The sequence below is a fragment of the Tursiops truncatus genome, chromosome 3 (genome assembly GCF_011762595.2).
Source record: "Tursiops truncatus isolate mTurTru1 chromosome 3, mTurTru1.mat.Y, whole genome shotgun sequence".
NCBI lineage: Eukaryota > Metazoa > Chordata > Mammalia > Artiodactyla > Delphinidae > Tursiops > Tursiops truncatus.
The window spans coordinates 167387731-167409781 of NC_047036.1; the positions used below are offsets into that span (position 1 = coordinate 167387731).

The 22051-nt window shown below is 57.5% G+C and overlaps 1 protein-coding gene across 8 annotated transcripts in view; it reads left to right on the forward strand.

The window, feature by feature from the left end:
* PTPRS (protein tyrosine phosphatase receptor type S) overlaps positions 1 to 20120 on the forward strand; it is a 103517-nt gene extending 83397 nt beyond the window's left edge. For 4 of the 8 annotated variants that reach the window (XM_073803388.1, XM_033854596.2, XM_073803389.1 and 1 more), the window contains 22 exons: positions 173 to 290; positions 1902 to 2510; positions 2964 to 3061; positions 3658 to 3911; positions 4792 to 4885; positions 4981 to 5196; positions 5685 to 5842; positions 6362 to 6373; positions 6552 to 6664; positions 8384 to 8431; positions 9620 to 9717; positions 9797 to 9920; positions 10505 to 10680; positions 10760 to 10879; positions 13683 to 13837; positions 13936 to 14221; positions 14451 to 14629; positions 15373 to 15499; positions 15586 to 15711; positions 17663 to 17817; positions 18009 to 18144; positions 18814 to 20120. In XM_073803388.1, the coding sequence (XP_073659489.1) occupies positions 173 to 290; positions 1902 to 2510; positions 2964 to 3061; positions 3658 to 3911; positions 4792 to 4885; positions 4981 to 5196; positions 5685 to 5842; positions 6362 to 6373; positions 6552 to 6664; positions 8384 to 8431; positions 9620 to 9717; positions 9797 to 9920; positions 10505 to 10680; positions 10760 to 10879; positions 13683 to 13837; positions 13936 to 14221; positions 14451 to 14629; positions 15373 to 15499; positions 15586 to 15711; positions 17663 to 17817; positions 18009 to 18144; positions 18814 to 18882 (3471 nt within the window). In that variant the 3' untranslated portion in view covers positions 18883 to 20120. The remainder of the gene's footprint in view (positions 1 to 172; positions 291 to 1901; positions 2511 to 2963; positions 3062 to 3657; positions 3912 to 4791; positions 4886 to 4980; positions 5197 to 5684; positions 5843 to 6361; positions 6374 to 6551; positions 6665 to 8383; positions 8432 to 9619; positions 9718 to 9796; positions 9921 to 10504; positions 10681 to 10759; positions 10880 to 13682; positions 13838 to 13935; positions 14222 to 14450; positions 14630 to 15372; positions 15500 to 15585; positions 15712 to 17662; positions 17818 to 18008; positions 18145 to 18813) is intronic. The other 4 variants (XM_073803390.1, XM_033854599.2, XM_073803392.1 and 1 more) reach the window with 3 other exon arrangements.
* Positions 20121 to 22051: the final 1931 nt, after the last annotated feature.

Sequence of the window (22051 nt, forward strand, 5' to 3'; positions counted from 1 at the left end):
TGTGCCCCTCTCAGCATGGACGTGCTACGTGTCGGGGTCTGTGCATGAGCTCGGGTGCACGTCTCTGCCCGCAGATTGGGCCCCGTGTCTGCCTTGCTTGTCCCTAGCACGGGGAGGAGGGTGGGCAGCCCTGGTTGTGTCACTGATTCCCCACCCCTGACCCCACCCGCAGGAGATGACCGTCACAAACCTGCAGCCTGAGACCGCCTATTCCATCACGGTAGCCGCCTACACCATGAAAGGCGATGGCGCTCGCAGTAAACCCAAGGTGGTAGTGACCAAGGGAGCAGGTGCGAGACCCTCTATGGCCCCTTTGCCCTCAGAGCATCCCTGCAGAGTTCTTGAGCCCCTGTGGGGGGGGGGGTGCACCAAGCAGGGGGAACAGGGAGAGCAGAGGTGTGGAGCTGCTCCGGAGGATATTAAGACCCAGTGTGGGCCAGCCCCGCTCAGCTCTAGCCAGATGGAAACCTTTAACAGCCAGCTCCTAACTCCTCACCCTCTGCCTCCTGTTCCCCCTGCCTGGATACCCTTCTCCGGGCTGGCCGTCTCCTCTGCATCCTTTGGGTCTTTGGTCAGTCAGCACCTCCTCAGGAAGCCTTCCCCACTCACCCCCATGCCACAGTCTTGGTCAGGCCGCACCCCTCCTGCCCCCAGCACCCCGTGCCTCCCCCATCCCAGCTCTGATCACCCCAGGCGGGTTGTCATTTCAGGGTGGTGTGCCCGTCTCCCCCGCTGCACCCTGAAGCCTCCTCTCCTGGCAGCCCTGCCTCAGTTTCCCCCTCAGGCCCCTCCCATCAGTCCCAGGAGGCTGGTTTTTCACCAGCCAAACATAGCTGAGTGAGGAGAGAGAGCGAGCCATGAAAATGTAAGGGGAGAGGGTATTCTAGGCAGAGAGCACAGCCCAGGCAAAGGCTCAGAGGAGGGAACAAGCTTGGTGTGTTCGAGGAACAAAGGCCCCCATGGCCTCCACCCCACTTCCTGCACTCTCCATGCCTCACTGCTGACCACAGAGCCTGATGTTCAAGGCCTCCCAGCTGGACACAGCACCCCTCCACACTGCTGCCAGCCCATGCCCCCACCGTTCCCTTCGTCTGCCTAGTCTCTGTGTCCTCTAGCGCCCATGTCACCTCTTCCAGGAAGCTTCCTGTGATTTGCCGTCCTCTCTCAGGGACGTTACATTAGAGCCATGCTTGCTAAGCAGAACCTGCTGCATACACTGTGACTGTTCACACCACTGTCTATTAAAGGTCCTGATAAGTCCTGCAGTGTTGAAGCCTGGTTTCATGTATAGAGCTTCAGCACTGCAGGGCTTCTCAGGGCCTTGACACATTGATCACTACTCAGACTGTGAGAACCATGGGGGCAGGGACAGGGTTTTGGACACTCCTACGTTCCATGGATATTAATCAGGTGCCGGCAGGAGGCAAGGGGTGAATAAATGAGGCAAGAGCTGAGTGACTTACTAAGAGAAGAAGGAGAAACATAGATGCGGGCCTGCTGTGACATCTGTTGATGTTTTCGTTTATCGGGTCCTCTGAGTCTCCTGCTTCCTCGCTGTTCCTTGCACTCCGGACAGTCTCACCTCAGGGCCTTAGCACTGGCTGTTCCCTCTGCCTGAATCACTGTTCCCCCCAGACCTCCCCGCGGCTCCCTCCCTCACCTTCAAGTCTTTGCTTCTGAGCGAAGCCTTCCCAAGACCACTTTTAAAAATGGCAACCCCTTGGGAATTCCCTGGCGGTCCAGTGGTTAGGACTCCACGCTTTCACTGTGGAGGGCCCAGGTTCAATCCCTGGTCAGGGACCTAAGATCCCACAAGCTGCACGGTGTGGCCAAAAAAAACCCCGGCAACCTCACCCTTGCTCCCAGGCTGACCCCTGCCTTGTATCTCACCCCCCAAACAGTGCTGGGCCGCCCCACCCTGTCGGTGCAGCAGACCCCCGAGGGCAGCCTGCTGGCACGCTGGGAGCCCCCGGCCGGCACCGCCGAGGACCAGGTGCTGGGCTATCGCCTGCAGTTCGGCCGCGAGGACTCATCGCCCCTGGCCACACTGGAGTTCCCGCCCACCGAGGACCACTACACTGCGTCGGGCGTGCACAAGGGCGCCACGTACGTGTTCCGGCTGGCGGCCCGGAGCCGAGGCGGCCTGGGCGAGGAGGCGGCCGAGGTCCTGAGCATCCCCGAGGACACGCCCCACGGCCACCCACAGATCCTCGAGGCGGCCGGCAACGCCTCCGCCGGCACAGTCCTGCTCCGCTGGCTGCCGCCAGTGCCCGCCGAGCGCAACGGGGCCATTGTCAAGTATACAGTGGCTGTGCGGGAGGCCGGCGCCCTGGGCCCCGCCCGAGAGACCGAGCTGCCCGCGGCGGCCGAGCCGGGCGCCGAGAACGTGCTCACGCTGCAGGGCCTCAAGCCCGACACGGCCTATGACCTCCAAGTGCGGGCCCACACGCGCCGCGGCCCCGGCCCTTACAGCCCCCCCGTCCGCTACCGGACGTTCCTGCGGGACCAAGGTAGGCGCGCGGTGATCCCCGCACCAGAGCCGGACCGGGCCTCGCGCCCACCCCCACCCCAGCCCCCTCCCTCTCCCCCGCCCAGGTAAGTGGTCACTTTTCTGCTTCCTCGTGGACGCTCAAGGCGAGTCCAGACCCCGAGGCTCCGGCGTTGGCAAAGGTGGGACACGCCTAGGTGGCACCGCCGCCCCCCCTACACCGCCCCCAGCCCACCCCGTCCCCCCCCAACCCCCCTCCACCTCCGCCTTCTCTCTCCAGCTGCGCCGTCTCCCGCGGCAGGGACTTGGAACAGGCAGGGCCGGGCCAGGGCCAGGCAGTAAGGCCACGGGCACAGCGGACGACAGGGAGCGCCTGGGCCGCCCCACACACAACCCCGTCCCCCCGCTCCCCCCGCCCCCCAGCACTCACGGGACCTCTCCTTTGCTCTTTCCCGCCTGCCGCTGCCTGGTGCAGTCTCGCCCAAGAACTTCAAGGTGAAGATGATCATGAAGACGGCGGTTCTGCTCAGCTGGGAGTTCCCAGACAACTACCACTCGCCCACGCCCTACAAGGTGCAGCCTCCCGAGGAGTCGGGGGGCGGGGCTCGGCCGGGGCTGGGGCCAGGGTTGGGGGTCAGCTGGACTCACCGCCGGGTAGGCTTGCGGCTCAGTCTGGGGTTGGGGCTTAGTTCGGTGTCAAGACTTATTAGTCTGGGATCAAGGCTCAGTCAGAATTGGGGCCTAGCCTGGGATCGGTCCCAGGGGTTGAAGTTCAGTCTGGGTGTGGGGCTCAGTAGGGGATTAGTGCTCGGTCAGAGCTGGGGCTTAGCCTGGGATCGGGGCTCAGCTAGGATTCAGGCCCAGTGTCTCAATCTAGGCTCGAGCCTCAGTCTGGAGTTAGGGCTGTTTAAGGATTGGGACTTAGAGCCAGGACTTGGCTGCGATGGAAGCTCGGCCTGGGTTCGGGGCTCAATCTGGGGTTGGGGCTGAGTTTGGGGTCGAGACTTAGGCTGGGATCAAGGCTCTGTTAGAATCGGGGCTCAGCTGGGATTGAGGCTCAGTCTGGGGTCACAGACTGAGTTGGCAGGGTCAGGGCTAAGTCTGGGATCCAGGCTCGGTCAGGACCAGGGGCTCAACCCAGAGCCCTGCTGAGCTGGCCCGTCCCACAGATCCAGTACAATGGGCTCACGCTGGACGTGGACGGCCGCACCACCAAGAAGCTCATCACGCACCTCAAGCCCAACACCTTCTACAACTTCGTGCTGACCAACCGCGGCAGCAGCCTGGGTGGCCTCCAGCAGACGGTCACTGCCTGGACCGCCTTCAACCTGCTCAGCTCTAAGCCCAGCGTGACCCCCAAGCCTGACTCCGAAGGCTACATCGTGGTGTATCTGCCCGACGGCCAGAGCCCTGTGCCTGTCCAGTAAGCTCAACTCGCCCCCCTCAGGGATTTTGCACCCCTCCACCAGCCAGCCCTGTGACTGGGGCCAGCCGCTTGATCTCTCTGTGCCTCAGTTTCCTCACCTGTCTGTAAAACAGATCGCATCAGCCCCACCCCGTGTGGTTCCCCTGAAGGTCCAGTGCTTCTCATAGATGTCGCTAAATGTGGCCTCGTGTCTGCTCCTTGAGCATTCCCTGACACCCCCATATGCCTGACCTTCTACTGGTTCTAGGTTCCTAGACTGGTGGGGAGACAGAGCTGGACACAGACACCCTCAGTCCCATGGTGTGGCAGTGAGAGGCACCAGGGCTGAGAGTCCCCAGTAAGGAGAGGAGGACTCTGGGAAGCAGGGAAAAATCGAGGATTACAAAACTGTGGGCATGGAAGCTGGGGTTTTGAAGGGTGTATAGGAGTTTGAGGAATATACAGTTGACCCTTGAACAGCACAGGTTTGAATTACATGGGTCCACTTATATGCGTATTTCTTTCAAGAAGTACAGACTACAGTATTACACAATCCATGGCTGGTTGAATCCACAGATAGATAGAGAACCATGGATACAGAGGACCAACTGTACTTACATATGGATTTTTGACTGCGCAGGGGGTCGGCCCCGTTAACCCCCACGTTGTTGAAGGGTCAACAGTAATTTCACAGGATAGGCTTTCTAGGCAAAAGGTACAGTATCATGAAAAGCCTGGAGGCTTGAATCAGGAACTATAGTCCTATGTGACTGGGGCCGTATGCCCAATGTATGAGCAGAAGGGAAGATTCAGAGAGGGGCGGCTCCCCATCTCAGCCCTAGATAGCATCCCGTGGTCATGCTAGTAGACAACCCCCCATGACTCCATCTCCTGATAGGAACTACTTCATTGTGATGGTGCCACTGCGTAAATCTCGTGGTGGCCAGTTCCTGACCCCGCTGGGCAGCCCAGAGGAAATGGACCTGGAGGAGGTAAGAGCCAGTGGGGCCCAGACAACGTCCCAGCTTTCGTGAGCCCAGTTGCTCCCAGCCAGGTTCGTGAGCAGCCCACATCTCTGTTCCCACAGCTGATCCAGGATATCGCACGGCTGCAGAGGCGCAGCCTGCGGCACTCGCGCCAGCTGGAGGTGCCCCGGCCCTACATCGCGGCTCGCTTCTCAGTGCTGCCTCCCACCTTCCATCCCGGCGACCAGAAGCAGTACGGTGGCTTTGACAACAGGGGCTTGGAGCCTGGCCACCGATATGTTCTCTTTGTGCTTGCTCTGCTGCAGAAGAGCGAACCCGTAAGTCCCAAATGATGTCTGCCCATATCGAGCCACACCCACTGAGTGAGGCAGGCCAGTCCCTAGGGCCCTGACCTCAGAACCAGACACAGATCCTCCTAACTGTGGTCAGAGTTGGGTAGAGGGAACGGTTTGAGGTTGAGGGTATCCCATAGGGAAGGTTTGTTAGAGGAAAGGACTTTGGAACTAGAGCTTTGACGGATATCTAGGAGTTCGGTAAAGAAAGGGCATCCCACAGTTTGCATGTGCAAAGGTCTGGGGTGCAAGAGGAGCAAAAGGGATTTCAGAGTGGCTGAAACAGAGTGAGGAAGAGGGAGAGTGAAGATTGGCAAGGTCCAGGCCTTGTAGGCCACCAGGGTCAGGGTTTTTGGGAGCTGTAGGAGGGTTTAGAGTAGGGGATGGACATGGATTTGTGTTTGAGAAAGACCCGTGTGGCCACCGTGAGGAGGACGGGCACTGATGGAGGTCCCCCCACCCCATTCCTGCAGACATTTGCGGCAAGCCCCTTCTCAGACCCCTTCCAGCTGGATAACCCGGACCCGCAGCCCATTGTGGACGGCGAAGAGGGGCTCATCTGGGTGATCGGGCCCGTGCTGGCTGTGGTTTTCATCATCTGCATCGTTATTGCCATCTTGCTCTATAAGAAGTGAGCCCCCTGCCCCGCCCCCCACTTGACAGGAGGGAAGGCTTCCTAAAAAAGGAGGGGGGTCTGGAAAGATCCAGGGGGGAACAGTCATCTCAGAGGATCATCGCAGAAGCCCCGTATGGTCCAGACAGGGAAACCAGGGCTCAGAGAAATTAAACCACCTGATCAAAGTCACACAGCCTGGGAAATGGCAGGGCTAGGGTTCCATGCCAGCCAGGGATTTGACTCCTGTTTAGTCTCGCGCTCCACTCGGCAAGATTTGGGGTGGGGGCTGCCTCTGTCCAGTTTAACGAGGTCACGTGGGACATGTCCCAGCTTAGAAAGGGAGGGCTGAGATGTTATTCCTTGTGGCGGGGGACCCACGCAGGAAGGATTAGCCCCATTTTCTGGAGGAGACCGAGACTCAGAGAGGGAAAGAAAGCCACCCACAGTCACAGAACAGGCCCTTGATGGCCAGCACACCCTCACCTGTCTTCTTTCTCCCCCCGACTCCTCACCTATGTCTGTTTTCGGGAGCAGTAAGCCTGACAGGTAAGAACTGGTCCTGCCCTTTGGAGGCCAAGGAGGGGAACTGGGGTGGCGTCGTGCCTGTTGGGTGAGCGGGCGCCTGGCTGCTCCAGCCGTTGCACACGTGTCTGTGCGTGGTCGTGGGAACCCCAGTTGCGCGCAGCTGGGTCACATGTTCGCGTGTCTGCTTGCTCCTACAAAGTAAACGCAAGGACTCAGAGCCCCGCACCAAATGCCTACTGAACAACGCCGACCTCGCCCCCCACCACCCCAAGGACCCCGTGGAAATGAGACGCATTAACTTCCAGACGCCAGGTATGTGCTGATCCCAGGTGCCAGGGACGACAGTGACGGGGGAAGGGGAGAGGTAGCATAGGAAGAGAGGAAGCTGCCACCTCGGTGGATCCCGAGGACTGCCCCCACCGAACTGTGCTTGGTACGATTCAGTTCCCAATTCCCAAATTCCTCCGTGGCTTGGAACTGTCGTGGGTTGATTCTGCTTACGACCAAGGGAGGCTTTCGAAGAGTTGCCTTTAACTGGTGGCTGCTGTCTTCTCTGGGAGCTTAAAGGACGCCTTCAGACAAAGACAAAAGCAAAACTTTTCCGAATCCTCATGTCTTTTGGCAGAAAGAGCTCTGCTTCTGTTCACACCTCTAGTTTTAAGGCCACTCAGTGGTGGGTGTTAGGGTTTTTCCCAATCCCCAGGGATGTGCCCCTAGCAAGGTGTAAGAATTCCGCCTCCACCACACTCTGTCTGTCTCTCCTCCATGGCCGCAGATGCTCATGTTCTCCCTGCCTCTTCATAGTTCCCTGTAGGTTAATAGGATTCAGCCTAGTTGCCTGCCATGCTTGGTGGGAGAACTGAATCAGGACCTTGCCCTTGATCATCTTCATGTGCAGTCATCCTCTCATTCCCTCACCTCCTCCCTCTTTTTTTTTTGCGGTACGCGGGCCTCTCACTGTTGTGGCCTCTCCCGTTGCGGAGCACAGGCTCCGGACGCGCAGGCTCAGCGGCCACGGCTCACGGGCCCAGCCGCTCCACGGCATGTGGGATCTTCCCGGACCGGGGCACGAACCCGCGTCCCCTGCATCGGCAGGCGGACTCTCAACCGCTGCGCCACCAGGGAAGCTCCACCTCCTCCCTCTTAACGGGCTCATGCCAGCTGCTTCTCACCAAATAAGGAATTTTTAACTTAACTGATGGCTGCTGTTCTCCTTATGAGCTCACAGCATGGTAACGTCTGTCTCTCTGCTTGCACCCAGCTCTTCACTTCTTGTCTCTGAACTCGTTCATATTAACTCTTTCCAACCAAATGGAGATTTTAAAACATTTATATTGAACTGATGGCTGCAGTCCTCTTGAAGGGCTCATGCGTATAGCCTTGCATGCTATTCCTAATGTATTTATTTCTCTCTCTTTTCTGCTGCTGGACTGTCTCATGTTAGTTCCATGTTTATCCAAACGAGGATTTTGATCATTTAACTGATGGCTGCAGTCCTCCATAAGAGATCATGAAAGGTCTCATGACACCCCTAATGTACTCCCTTCTCTTTTCTGTCTCTGGACCAGCCTATCTCAATTCTGTTTCCATCCAAATGAGGATTTTAAATGTGTGTGTTTAAGTGATTGGTGCTGTCCTCCTTAAAGGCCACGGCATGGGCCCGTATGTCCTTCCCCTGCCCCCAGGTTTCTCCCTCACCATCCTGCCTCTCCTCCAAAATCCCCTCTGCTGACCCCAACAGGGGACCCAAGGCCAGGTTGGTCTGGGGGGACACGTTGATAGAAGAGCCTAAGACTTTGGGATCTTTCCGAGGTCACAGCTGAAAATCAGGGCTGGCCGATGTCCAGCCGGAGGGAAGCACAGCAGCTGCCGTTGGTTCTCTGGTTGGGGCCCAGGCGGCCGTGTGTCCCTCACTCGTTGCTCTGCCCTTTGCGTCTGTCCGCCGGCTGCTGTGCGCGCACCCAGCGAGGGGCGGGGGGAGGTGGCCTCCCCCGCGTGTTTTCATTTATTTATTGTTTGCTGTTTCTGCAGATTCAGGCCTCAGCAGCCCCCTCAGGGAGCCGGGGTTTCACTTTGAAAGTTAGTTCCTGTGTCTCTCTGTTCTTAGCTTCCTTTCGCCCCTGTTTGTTTTCATCCTTGGTTTCTCCATCCCGCCTCCTCTCTCTCTGCCCACCTGTCCTGCGCTGGCTTCTCGAGGGGGGGCGGGGGTGTGGTCTGCCGGGCCCTGAGGTTTTGGGTTGTGACTGCGTGTGTGTGTGTGTGTGTGTGAGAGAGAGAGAGAGAGAGAGAGAGAGGGAGGGAGGGAGTCTAGGTGAGACATGTATGCACATGTAAGTGTCGCCCATGTGACAGGGGACCCACCAGTCAACTGGACACCAGCCTCAGACCCCTTAGATGTGGGCTCTGGGGCAGCACCCGGGGTGGCGGGGAACACGCAGGGGCTCAGACCAACAGCTCCTCACCAGCTGGCTCAGCACATCTTTATCGGTTTAACACCAGTGCTTGGGTGCTGGCGCATAGCCGTCAGCCTCCCTATATCTGCAGAGCGAATGTGTGAGCACACGCATGGCCACCAGGCCCCAGGAGAGGACGGGGGTCTGGCAGGCTCAGATATGGGGAGGAAAGAGCCAGGCCCACCCCATGACCTCCAGCCACCCCCCCCCCGGGGGCTCCAAAGATAAGGGACGTCACCATCCCATGTACCAGATGAGAAAATGAGCCCTCAGAGGTCAGGGGTTCGTGGCAGCTGCCCCGCCATCCAACACACACATACCCCGTGTCTCCCCTCCCCGGTCCCTCAGCTCCACCTGGCAGAGGACTTTTGGGTCCCTCTGATCCCCCAGGGGCCGGAAGGGGTACCGGCCTCCCGCCCCTGCCCCAGGGATGGTATTTCCGAAAGCCCGGCCAGCTGCATCCGCTTCTTCATCTCTGTGTCACTTGCCTGCTTCACGAGGCACCAGGAGCTTGAAGTCCTGGGCGCGTTGGCTCTTCCCCAGCCCCTGCATCCCCAGCTGGTTGCAGGGGGGCACTGGGAGCTGGGGCTCAGCCCAGAGCCGCCGCCTCGTGCTCCCCCCTTCAGCCCCGCAGGCCTGGGGTCCCTGCCCCCACGGGGGCTGCCCTGAACCTTCCCCTCCCCGCCACTCCCTCTAACTGCAGCTCGTCCATTGCAGACTCACACTGTAGAGCACCCCCCTCCCCCCCCCCCCCCCCGCGCCCGGGCTGGCCCCCGAGTGACCGGCCACGCGGCTGGGTCTTCTCTTCCCGCAGGCATGCTCAGCCACCCGCCCATCCCCATCGCGGACATGGCGGAGCACACAGAACGCCTCAAGGCCAACGACAGCCTCAAGCTCTCCCAGGAGTACGAGGTGAGCTGGCCCCCACCTCCCACTCTCCCGGGCCCACAGACACCCCCCCTGACACCCCCCCGCATCCCCTTCCCCGCAGTCCATCGATCCGGGCCAGCAGTTCACGTGGGAGCACTCCAACCTGGAAGTGAACAAGCCCAAAAACCGCTATGCCAACGTCATCGCCTACGACCACTCTCGTGTCATCCTCCAGCCCATCGAAGGTAGCACGCGGGGCCCCAGGCTCCGTCATGCCCAGCCTCGTTCCACAGAGAGCGCATAGACCCCATGCCTCCTCTTGGCCACGGGGCCAGGCCAGAGTGGACTAGCTAGGGGACGGGTGGGGAAACTGAGGCCTGGTTCAACGCTAGCCGGAAGCCCCTGGGAAGTTTTAGATGTGTATTTAACTGATGGCCGCTGTCCATTACATATTTCCATCTATTCCTCTACATCAGTGACGCTCATCAGGGCAGTTCCACCACTCGGGACGTCTGGTGATGTCTGGGGACATGTTTGTTGTCACGGCTTAGAGGAAGGGGGTGTTAGTGGTATCTAGGGTATAGAGGCCAGGGACGCTGCTCAATAACTTGCAACGCACAGGACAGCCCCCAGCATAGAATGATGCGGCCCCAGATGGCTATCGTGTCGAGGTGGAGAAACCACGAAGTACATGCCGCACGATTTCCTTGGGGACAGATTGGGGCAGTCCAGGAGGGCTTCCAGTAAGTGGGACGTGGTGGACCAGGTGGAACCAGCCTAGAAGGACAGAGTGCCCCCACTGATCTCTGGCTTCTCACCCCGGCTGTAGGCATCGTGGGCAGCGATTATATCAACGCCAACTACGTGGATGGCTATCGGCGGCAGAATGCGTACATTGCCACGCAGGGGCCGCTGCCCGAGACCTTCGGTGACTTCTGGCGTATGGTGTGGGAGCAGCGCTCCGCTACCATCGTTATGATGACACGGCTAGAGGAGAAATCACGGGTGAGGCCTGGACCCTGTGGCCCCCAAGCCCTCGGCCGGCTCCGGCCCACACTCACCTCTGTTCTCTTACCTGGTACAGATCAAATGTGATCAGTACTGGCCCAACAGGGGCACGGAGACCTACGGCTTCATCCAGGTCACCCTGCTGGACACCATCGAGCTGGCCACGTTCTGCGTGCGGACGTTCTCCCTGCACAAGGTGGGGCCCAGGCCGGGACTGGGGCCTCTGGGGAGGGGGTGATGGGGGCGGAGGAGGAAGATGAGCTTCTGCCCTGGGAGCTCCCCATGGGACAGAGAAGAAACCATGTTGTCCCAGGCTGACCACATTCTCAGGTGGCCCACTTCACGGATGGGGACACTGAGACTCAGAGGGGAACAGCTCTTGTCTCCAGCCCCAGCAGGACAAACCAGCAGAATCCTACTTAGCAGTGAACCTGCTGTCCCCTTGCCATCAGTCCTCCTGCCCCCCACACCAGGTCTTCCTTGCTCTCTGGCCTCACCCAGCCTGGGTTTATGGCAGGGTCCTGTCAGGGTCTTGGCCATGCAGTCAAGGGGCTTCCAGCCTTGGATGGAAGACACGGTGGGCAGTTGAGACTGGGGCAGAGGGAGTCTTTAGATATGTATTTAACTGATGGCTGCCGTGCATAACATGGTTCCGTGTGTCCTTGTACCTCAGTGGCTTTCAGTTGGGGCATTTTGCCATTCAGGGGACATTTGGCAATGTCTGGGGGCACTTTTAAAAGATTTTTTTATTGAAGTGTAGCTCATTTACAATGTTGTATTAATTTCTGTCGTCTAGCAAAGTGATTCAGTTATACATAAATATACATTCTTTTTCGTATTCTTTTCCATTATGGTTTATCACAGGACATTGAATACAGTTCCTTGTGCTAGACAGTAGGACCTTGTCGTTTATTCATTCTGTATATAATAACTTACATCTGCTGACCCCAACCTCCCACTCCTTCCCTCCCCCAACCCCCTTCCCCTTGGCAACCACAAGTCCGTTCTGTATGTCCGTGAGTGTGTTTCTGTTTCATAGATAGGTTCATTTGTGTCATTAGATTCTGCATATAAGTGATATTATATGGTATTTGTCTTTCTCTTTCTGACTTCGCTTAGCATGATCATCTCTAATGGCATCCATGTTGCTGCAGGTGGCCTTATTTTGTTCTTTCTTATGGCTGAGTTGTATTCCAGTGTATATATGTGCTACATCTTCTTATCCATTCCTCTGTCAGTGGACATTTAGGTTGTTTCCGTGTCTTGGCTATTGTGGATAGTGCTGCTGTGAACACAGAAGTGCATGGATCTTTTTGAATTGGGGTTTTGTCTGGATATATGCCCAGGAGTGCGATTGCAGGATCATATGGTAGCTCTGTTTTTAGTTTTCTGAGGAACCTCCATACTGTTTTCCACAGTAGCTGCGCCAACTTACATTCCCACCAACAGTGTTAGGAGGGTTCCCTTTTCTCCACACGCTCTCTAGCATTTGGTATTTGTGGAGTTTTTTAATGATGGTCATTCTGACCTGTGTGAGGTGATACCTCATTGTAGTTTTGATTTGCATTTCTCTAATAATTAGCGATGTTGAGCACCTTTTCACGTGCCTCTTGGCCATCTGTATGTCTTCTCTGGAGAAATGTCTGTTTAGGTCTTCTGCCCATTTTTCCATTGGGTTGTTTGTTTTTCTTGTCGTTGAGTCGTATGAGCTGTCTGTATATTTTGGAAATTAAGCCCTTGTCAGTCGCATCGTTTGCAGACGTTTTTGTACGTTGTCTTTTTGTTTACGTTTTCCTTTGCTGTGCAAAAGCTTGTAAGTTTAATTAGGGTTCCATTTGTTTATTTTTGTTTTTATTTCTAGTGCCTTGGGAGACAGGGGACGCTTTTTAGTGTCATGCTGGGGAGCGGAGGTGCTCCTCGCACCACAGTGTTCCCCTGGCCGCCAGCCAGGGCCTCTCAACATTAAGCGTACATCTGGCCCAGGTGCCAGAAGACGGTCAACGGACACGAGGGGGTACAGATTTTCAGTTGATTCACACCTGAAGCACGCACTGTGTGTCAGACCCTTACCTGGGCATCAGGACACCCAAAGTGTCCTGCTCTCGTGGGACTTACGGTCTAGTGGACAAGACACAGACAATAAATATGTAAAATGACAGGAAATCTTACACATAAAACAGGGCAGAATAGAATGGGTAGTGGAGGACCTGCAGTTGGTGAGGAAGGGAGGAGATCTGGGGTAACAGCATTCCAGGCAGAGGGCACAGCCGTGCAAAGGCCCTGGGGCTGGACTGTGCCTGGGGTGTTTTAGGAACAGCCAGGAGTCCCGTGTGGCTGGAGCAGAGTGAGTGAGGGGGAGAGAGGGAGGAGGAGAGGGCAGGGAGGGGACGGGGCAGGTCGTGCAGGACGCTGTGGGCTGCAGGGGAGACTTGGGCTTTTACCCCCCAGGGAGGGCTGTGGGCAGAGGAAGCAGAGGAGGGGCGGGACCTGACTTGGGTGCTCACCAGTGCCCTCTGTCTGCTGAGGCGGGAATAGACTGCGGTGGGGATGCCCGGGGATCAGGGTGACTGCTCTGGTCTGGATGGATGATGGTGGGGCTGGACCAGGGTGGTCCCCATGGAGGGGGCGAGTGAGAAGTGGGTGGGCTTGGGGTAGACTTTGAAGGCAGGGCTGACAGTGCTGACTGATGTCTTGGATGTGGGAAGGCGGGGGAGGGGAGTCAAGGGCGACCCCTAATTCCGGCCGGAGTGCGTGGAAGGATGGCGCCGCCATCAGCTGAGATGGGGGGAAAGGGTTTGGGGAGAAAGTGGGGGGCACAGTGCTGGCCGCGTTGAGCGTGAGATGCCAGTGAAACTCCCAGGCAGAGATACCCCCAAGCCCCGGGGCAGCCGGGCACCTGAGTCAGGCGCCCGGAGTAGTGGTGGTCTGGAGGTGTGCACGTGGCCCCCAGCACGTGGGTGATGGGCTGCGGTGACTGGCGGTGTCCCTTTGGCCCCCAGAACGGCTCCAGCGAGAAACGGGAAGTCCGGCAGTTCCAGTTCACGGCGTGGCCGGACCACGGGGTGCCTGAGTACCCGACGCCCTTCCTGGCTTTCCTGCGGAGAGTCAAGACCTGCAACCCGCCGGACGCGGGTCCCATCGTGGTCCACTGCAGGTACCCCTGTCCCAGTCCCCCTGCTCCCCGCTGCGCCCCACCGCACCTACCCACCCCCTTGCCCGGGGGGCCCCTGATGACCCTGCCTGTCTCCGCAGCGCTGGCGTGGGCCGCACGGGCTGCTTCATTGTCATCGACGCCATGCTTGAGCGGATCAAGCCGGAGAAGACGGTGGACGTGTACGGCCACGTGACGCTCATGCGGTCCCAGCGCAACTACATGGTGCAGACCGAGGACCAGTACAGCTTCATCCATGAGGCCCTGCTGGAGGCCGTGGGCTGTGGCAACACGGAGGTGCCTGCCCGCAGCCTCTACGCCTACATCCAGAAGCTGACCCAGGTGGAGCCCGGCGAGCACGTCACCGGCATGGAACTCGAGTTCAAGGTGGCCTGGGGGCTAGAGGTTGCTGTGGGCCGGCTGGGGGAGGGGGCTGAGCGGGAGACCGGAGTTCAGGGGACCAGAGGGTGGGGGGTTGGTGTTCCCCTGCCTGCCAGGCCCCTGTTAGCGCCCTGGTTGGAAACACACAGCCCACCCCATCCCTGGGGAAAGCAGGTTCCCAGCCTGAGGCTGTCCTGATGGTGGCCCCCCGTCCCCTCGTCCCTCGTCCCCACAGCGGCTGGCCAACTCCAAAGCCCACACATCCCGCTTCATCAGTGCCAATCTGCCTTGTAACAAGTTCAAGAACCGCCTGGTCAACATCATGCCCTACGAGAGCACACGGGTCTGTCTGCAGCCCATCCGGGGTGTGGAGGGCTCCGACTACATCAACGCCAGCTTCATCGATGGCTACAGGTACCTGCCCCTGGCCGCTGCAGGGGCCCTGGCCTTTGCCGGGTGATGCTGAGGCTCCAGAAAGGTCCCAGCCCTGCCCTCGGGGGGGCCTCCAGTCTTGCATGGGAGAGAGCTAGACGGACCTTGCCAGTCTCGGTCACAGCGGAGGTGGAGGGAATCTTTAGACATCTGTTTAAGTGACGGCTGCTGTCCGTAACATGGTTCTATCTGTCCTCCTCTATCAGAGGGTCTCAATCTGGGCAATTCTGCCACCCAGGGGAAATTTGACCGCATCTAGGGACGTTTGGATGGTCGTAACGGGAGTGAGGGAGGAGGATTACTGCTGGCATCTCGGGGTCAGAAGCCAGGGGTGTTGCTTAGCGCCCCACGGTGCACAGAACACGGCCCCGTCACAAAGAATCATGCAGTCCCGAATGTCGGTAGTGCCGAGGCTGAGAAACCCTGGCCGAGGGAGGCTGTTCCAAGGAGGGGGTACTGCCTGTGCATAGCCCTGGGGAGAGCTTGGCCTGTGCAAACAACGGAGATTAGTTTAATGGTACCTGAGTGCGGGCAGAGGAGGGACGCAGGACAGGTCAGCAGGCAGCCCTGCAGCCTCCTGGAGAAGCGGGAATCTATCCTCGGGCTGATGGTCTCTCCCTGTGGAAAATGGGATTATTTGGAGGGTTGAACCGGACAGGGAGGGAGATGATGCCTGGGCCGGGGTTTCCCCGTGGCCCTGGACTCACACACACCCCGCCCCGCAGGCAGCAAAAGGCCTACATCGCCACGCAGGGGCCGCTGGCGGAAACCACGGAGGACTTCTGGCGCATGCTCTGGGAGAACAACTCAACCATCGTGGTGATGCTGACCAAGCTGCGGGAGATGGGCCGGGTGAGCCGGGGGCCGCGGGGGAGAGGGGCAGGGGCGGGGCCAGGGGCGGGGGGCAGGGCTGACCATGGCGGCCGCCTCCCCAACAGGAGAAATGTCACCAGTACTGGCCGGCCGAGCGCTCCGCCCGCTACCAGTACTTCGTGGTGGATCCGATGGCGGAATACAACATGCCTCAGTACATCCTGCGGGAGTTCAAGGTCACAGATGCCAGGGTGAGTTTGGGGTCGGAGTGCTGGGAAGGACCAGAACCCGGGCCGGACCCTATGGGCTGCTCACCGTTCCGCTAGTGGTCCGGAGAGGGCTTCCCTAGTTGGGGGTAGAAGCAAAGGCCCAGGGGAAGGAGAAGCCCCCAGGGCTGGTTGGAAGAAGAGTGAGTTGGCCATTTGGACAGTCACTCCCACCACCGAGTGGGGGAAGAGAGGGCCTTGACCCCACGGCCTCCCCGTTGGACCGTGCGTCACACCACTCACTAGGGAACACGGCCCAAGGCGATCGTGTTCAAGGGAGTGAGTGGGGCGTTTCCCTGGAAGCAACAACCCATGGGAGGGTAGTAGCGTTAGAGGACTGAAAGCGGGCTGGGGGAGAGGTAATGGATTGATGGTGCCGGGTGGTGGTCGACGGAGCCGTAGATGGAAAAGAGCAGAGAATCCACGGGTGGCGTGATGGGGCGTGGGAATGTCAGTCAAGATGTTGCCAGTGGATGGCAAAGCCCGATGGGTAAAGAGCATCGTTAGTCGTCATGCGTGGGTAGCGCATACAGCGCTGTTGGATTGGTGGAGTGGGAGGATTGGAGAATCAGTGGAAGATGTTGCTGTTGGGTGGTAGTGGAGGAAGGTGGTAAACAAGGATGGTGTTGGGCGGGAGGAAGGTGGGACTGGAGATTGGAACGTATGGATAACAGGATGGAGAATGCCAACAGAACATGGGTCACTACGGGTTAGTGAAGTGTGACGTGTTATCAGCAACGGGTGGAGGAAGATGAGGTTGGAGAGAGCAGATGTTTGGCTGGTGGCGGATGGAGACGATCAATGGGAAATGACTTTGGAGAGAGTAAAGAATGACGAACATTCAGCGATCAATGGTAGTAGACAGTGCTGCTGATGGTATAAGGTAGAGGATGGTGGGGTTGGAGGAAGGAAGTGTTAGGTGGTGGAGGATGGAGACCATCAGGGTAAGACGGCATCACTGGATGGTACCATTTTGATGTAGAGACCGTGACTGGGAAAAGGTAGATGATGAGTAAAGGATGGTGGTGAACGTCAGTGGAAGATGGTCCTTAGAGGGGGGAGAGTGCTGAATTACTAGGGGCGGAGTATGGAAGATGGTACCATTGGGTCGTGATGAATGGAAGGTGGCAGAGAGCCGTGATGTTGGATGGCCCTGCTGGGTCGTGGGAAGATGGGATTGGCGAGAAGGATGGTTGAGTGGTAGGGATGGAGTACGTCAGCGGGAGGCGGCATCGTGGGATGCTCAAGGACTGAGTTACCCGCAGTGGATGGTGAAAGTTAGGAGGTAACGGTGTTGGGTAGCGCGGGTAGAAGGTGAGCTTCCAGTGGTGGCTGGTGGAAGATGGCGCCCTGGGGTGGTGAAGGATAGTAGATGCTGGCGCTGGTGGGTGTTCGAAGACAATGGGCAGTCAGTGGTGGGGGATGGAAGACGGCACCACTGGAAAGTGAGGGTACGGGGCAGTACTCTTGTACTCTGAGATGGTGCAGAGAGGAGGATGCCAGGGAGCTGGAGAATGGGACCAAGAAGGGCAGATGTTGGGTGCACTCTGGGACGGCACAGGATGGAAGACGGCAGACAGCAGTGGTGGATGGGATTGGAGCTGTGCAGAGAGGAGCAGTTTGGGGGTGGGGGGGGTGAACGATGGCCATATAAGGTGGTGTCACTGGATGGTGAAGTTAGAGGATGAGCATGGCATCCTCGGGTGGTGAAGACGAGATTGGAGCATCTCAGTGAAAGATGGTGCCCTTAGACAGTGTAGGACAAGGAGTCGTCAGGGTGGATGGCAGAAAATGGGGCGGAGGATGGGGAAGGATGGAGGGTGGTGGTGGCTGGTGGTGGAGGATGGGACTTTGGCGAGGGTGGGAAAACAACCGTGACCGCCACTGACCTTGATAACAAGACTGGGCTCTCTCTCTTGCTCTCTCTCTGTTCCAGGATGGACAGTCCCGGACTGTCCGGCAGTTCCAGTTCACGGACTGGCCGGAACAGGGCGTGCCCAAGTCGGGGGAGGGCTTCATAGACTTCATCGGCCAAGTGCACAAGACCAAGGAACAGTTTGGCCAGGACGGCCCCATCTCTGTCCACTGCAGGTGAGCTGCTCCCTGAGCCCCGGCCCACGGCCCGGCTAGGGAAACCGAGGCCTCGTGAGGACAGCCTCAGGCACTCCCGTTTGGGCTCTTTCCATCCCTGGGAGGCATCAGAGCAGGAGGGACGGGAATCGGGCAGTTAGGTCAGGCTCCCCCAAGCACCCGCCCCTGAACTCCCACACTGTCCCCAACAGCGCCGGCGTGGGCAGGACGGGTGTCTTCATCACGCTCAGCATCGTGCTGGAGCGGATGCGGTACGAAGGCGTGGTGGACATCTTCCAGACCGTGAAGATGCTGCGGACCCAGAGGCCAGCCATGGTGCAGATGGAGGTGAGGGCGGGACGGGAGGCGGCGGCCGGGCCCCATGCCGGCGCTGGCCCGGGCCTCTGTTTTCTCCCCTGTGAGATGAGCACAGCCACCCTCCACTCTCTGGGTGCTTGTGGGTGGAAGGTCCTCAGCCCCTCCTGCTTTGGGCTGACCTGGGATGCGTCCATCCCGGCCCCAGAGTCACAGCAAGGTCAGGCTCAGCCAGGACCCCGGCACGGGCCACGAATCCTGAAGTGAGGCCCAGAGCAGGGAGGGGCTTCCTGCCATCGAGTTCACAGGGACATTTTAACAATGTCCTCCAGAGACCTCTGTGGCGGTCCAATGGTTAAGACTGCGCTCCCAATGCAGGGAATATGGGTTGGATCCCTGGTTGGGGAACTAAGAGCCCACATGCCGTGCGGCACGGCCAAAAAAAAGAAAAAAATTAAAAGCAAAAGAAACACCAATGTGCTCCAGACTCTCCCGTCTCTGGGGAGACAGAGCTGGAGTGGCAGCCTGCCAGCCCCCCGGGGGGTGTCGCAGGGCATGGCCAAGCGGCCGCGTCCTAAGAGATGAGAAGGCAGATGGAGCCCAGCGAAGGCGCAGGCTGCTCTGGGGGTCCCGGGGAGCCCTGGGCGGCTTCAGAGCAGGAGAGGCGCTGACAGAGGCCCACCCCTCCCCTCCCCCACGCAGGACGAGTACCAGTTCTGCTACCAGGCGGCTCTGGAGTACCTCGGGAGCTTTGACCACTATGCAACCTAGAGCCTTGTCGGCCCGGCCCGACTCCAGCGGCCCCGACGCCTCCCATGCCGGGCGGGCCCCGAGGCCTGGACCCCGGCGGCCGGGACAGGAGGCGGCGGCCGTGTTTCCGCAGGGTCTCCGGGAGCGACGCGGCCCCTCGAGCCCCCAACCCCCGCGTGGCCCCAGCCACCCCCGCCCTGGACCGGCCGCCGCCTTCGCTACTCGGCACATTCCTCATTTCCTTCCAGAACGAGATTCCAAAACGAGAGATTCCGGGGTGGGGGGCGGGGGGAGGCGGTGAGCAAAAGGGGGTTCTTCCCCAGAACCGGAGAAGGGCGGGGGCTGTGAACTTGGCCCTCGTCCTTCCCCGGGGAGCCTTCCTGCCCCACAGCCTGGAGGGCGCCGGGGATGGGGACCCGATGCAGCTCTCTTTCGAACGCAGTGTAACTATCCAGTGACATTTCCTGTTTTTTTAATAGTGTATTTTTTTTTCCTTTTTTTTTTTTTTTAAAGAAGAAACAAACGGGGGGAAAACAAAGAAGACTTGACAGTCAACGAATTTAAAAGGAAAAACTTGGCTTATTCCTATTCTGTTCACAGACAGTCAGTCTATTTTTTCACTGTAGCAGCCGTTCTCGTGTACCAGCTGTGTTGGCAGGCGTGCGCGGGCTTAAGCTTGCCCCTGTGGCTTGCTTTTTTTTTTTTTTTCCTACCATCTGAAGGTGTGCCTCACTCAAGAATAGGACCTTTTGCTCCTGATTTTTCTTTTTTTTTTTTTTGCTTCTTTTATAATGAAATTCTCAGACATATCCAGAAGGGTGAGGGTGGAGGGCAGGGGGACTCGGGCCCACCAGCGTCAGGTCTCGAGCCCACGGGCTGGGCGCTGCCACAGAGGAGATGGCAGCGACCCCCCCCCTCCCCGCAGCCTCAGCCCCCATCCCCCGGTCTCCTACCCCGAGGAGAAGGACTGAACAAAACGGGAGGTTCTCACTTCTTTGGGGAGAGAGAGGCCACGTGCTGCCCCAGATCAGGGACCCTTTCCGCCCCCTGGGACCATGGGGCAAGTTTTGGGGCAGAAGGATGGGATTTCCCCCCCCCCCGCCCCCACCCCTGAGCAAGTAAGTTTTTCTCTTTGTACAAGAGCAGATCTGCCGTTGCTTTCAACACTGTTTATTCAAACGGAAGCAGCTGGGTGGTTTTCCCACCTCTGTGTATGTAGATAAATCGACTTTGTATTAAAGGAAGATCGTCTGACCCCGGCCAGTGGTGGAGTCTTTGTCAAGCCCCCACCTCGTCTACCCCATCTCCCTGGGGCAGCGGGGGGCCTGGAGAGCTTGAACGCAAACCCCAAGCCCTGGCCCTGCAGGGGCTGCCTCATTGATAATAGTTACTCTTGTTGATAACTGTGACCACCACTGAGCATCTACCATGGGCCAGCCCTCTGAGGTGGGAGTCAACCCAATTTATAGATGAGGAAACAGAGAGGGCAGGCACCAATGCAAAGTCACACAGTGGTTTGAAGTGGACCTGGGATTCATACCCCAGCCAGTCTCATCCACAGCCCACAGAAGGGTCAGTGATAAAGCTGAGTTCATGGAGGGCTATTCTTCCCCACGCTCTAGGCCACCCAGTGAGTGGACCCTACTCTGAGCCAGAGTCAGACCCTGGAGGATGGAGGGCGAGCCATTCTGGGTCTACAGCCATGCTTGGGGCCCTTCCCCATCTGGCTTAAGACCCTGAGATGGATGAAAGATTCCCCCTGTTCTCACAGAGATGCTCCAGGGGTGAGAAGAGGGTCTTAGGGAAGGGGCCCAGCCTAGGAAAGGGTGGGGTCATCCCTTTTAGAAGCAGTCAGATCCGGTAGTCAGTAAGTAAATCAAAAAAGTGATCACCACCATTAATAAGCTCAAATAGATTTACCAAACCCTATATCCCCACCCCTAAAATTCTCAAACACATATGGAACATTTATAAAAATCATCGTTAATAAAAACCAGCAGTGGAGATGTTCATAAATTTCAAGGAACAAATATTAGATAAGATAACCTGATCTTGGCCCCAGGATTAGATTCTGTAATAGTTAGACTCCCCTGAAAAGGCCTACAATGAGAAATTTTAAAAACATGTTTCTAAACGAGGCATGAGTTAAAGAAGGAATCAACATAGAAATTACAAGAAACTGAACGATTCAGGTAGTACCTTGTGTAATGAAACCTGTGGGATGCAGCCAAAGGGATACCCAGAGGAAAACCATAGCCTTGAACATGTTGATAAGAAAACAAATTCTGAGAACAAGTCCACTTTTAAAATATATGAACCAAACTTTCAGTTCAAGTAACTAATTGGGCATGACTGAGGTTCTTTTGCATTAACAGAATAAAAACCTTTCTTTAAAAACAGCATAATAGATAAGTCTTGGGCAAGTACAGTCAAGAAAAGAGAGCATTCAAGTCCAGGAAAATGGGGGAAAAACTACAGATTGAGGCTTTTTTAAAATTGTGAGATGAGTATCAGGGGAGACAAGCAGGAAAGACAGTAGAGAGGGGGAGGGATAGTGGGAGTGACAGCAGAGCTGACATGGGAAAAAAGTCCCTCACTCTCCCCCTGTGGGATGGTGGGAAGAGCAGGCAGTAAAGAGAGGAAGGTGAAGAAATAGCATGTAAAGGACTACATTTAGTAGCCTCTGAGTTCTGAATTCAAGAAGTAGTGGACGGGTCCTCTTCTTAGTAATAGACCGGGGGACCAAAGGGATAGAAAAGTCAGAGTCTAACCCAAGCCTGGTCCTACCTAAATTATCCAAGACTTTATCAACAGGCTTCTCTGCCCATAGGACTTCTACTCAGTCCTCAAAGCCCAGTACTAAAAGCTCCTCTAAGAATGCATCTCTCATTTCCCTTCTCTGTTTCACTCAAGCCCACTGAGGCTAAGGTGTCTGAATAGGATCTACCTTGCCCTCCTTGAGTGTGTGACCCTTAGCTCTGAGGTTCCTCCCTTGGGATGCTCATGGCTACAGTTGGGGGTAGGTGGTGGCAGACGGGGATTTATCTGACGAATTCCTGGAAGAGGAAGGCCCTGAGGAATTGCCTCAACCCACTAACAGGCACACCAAGACCTTGACCCTCCATAGGATTCCATAACAGCCATCCCCCATTTATTGGGCATTTACTGTATGCTTGGCTCGTACAATCTC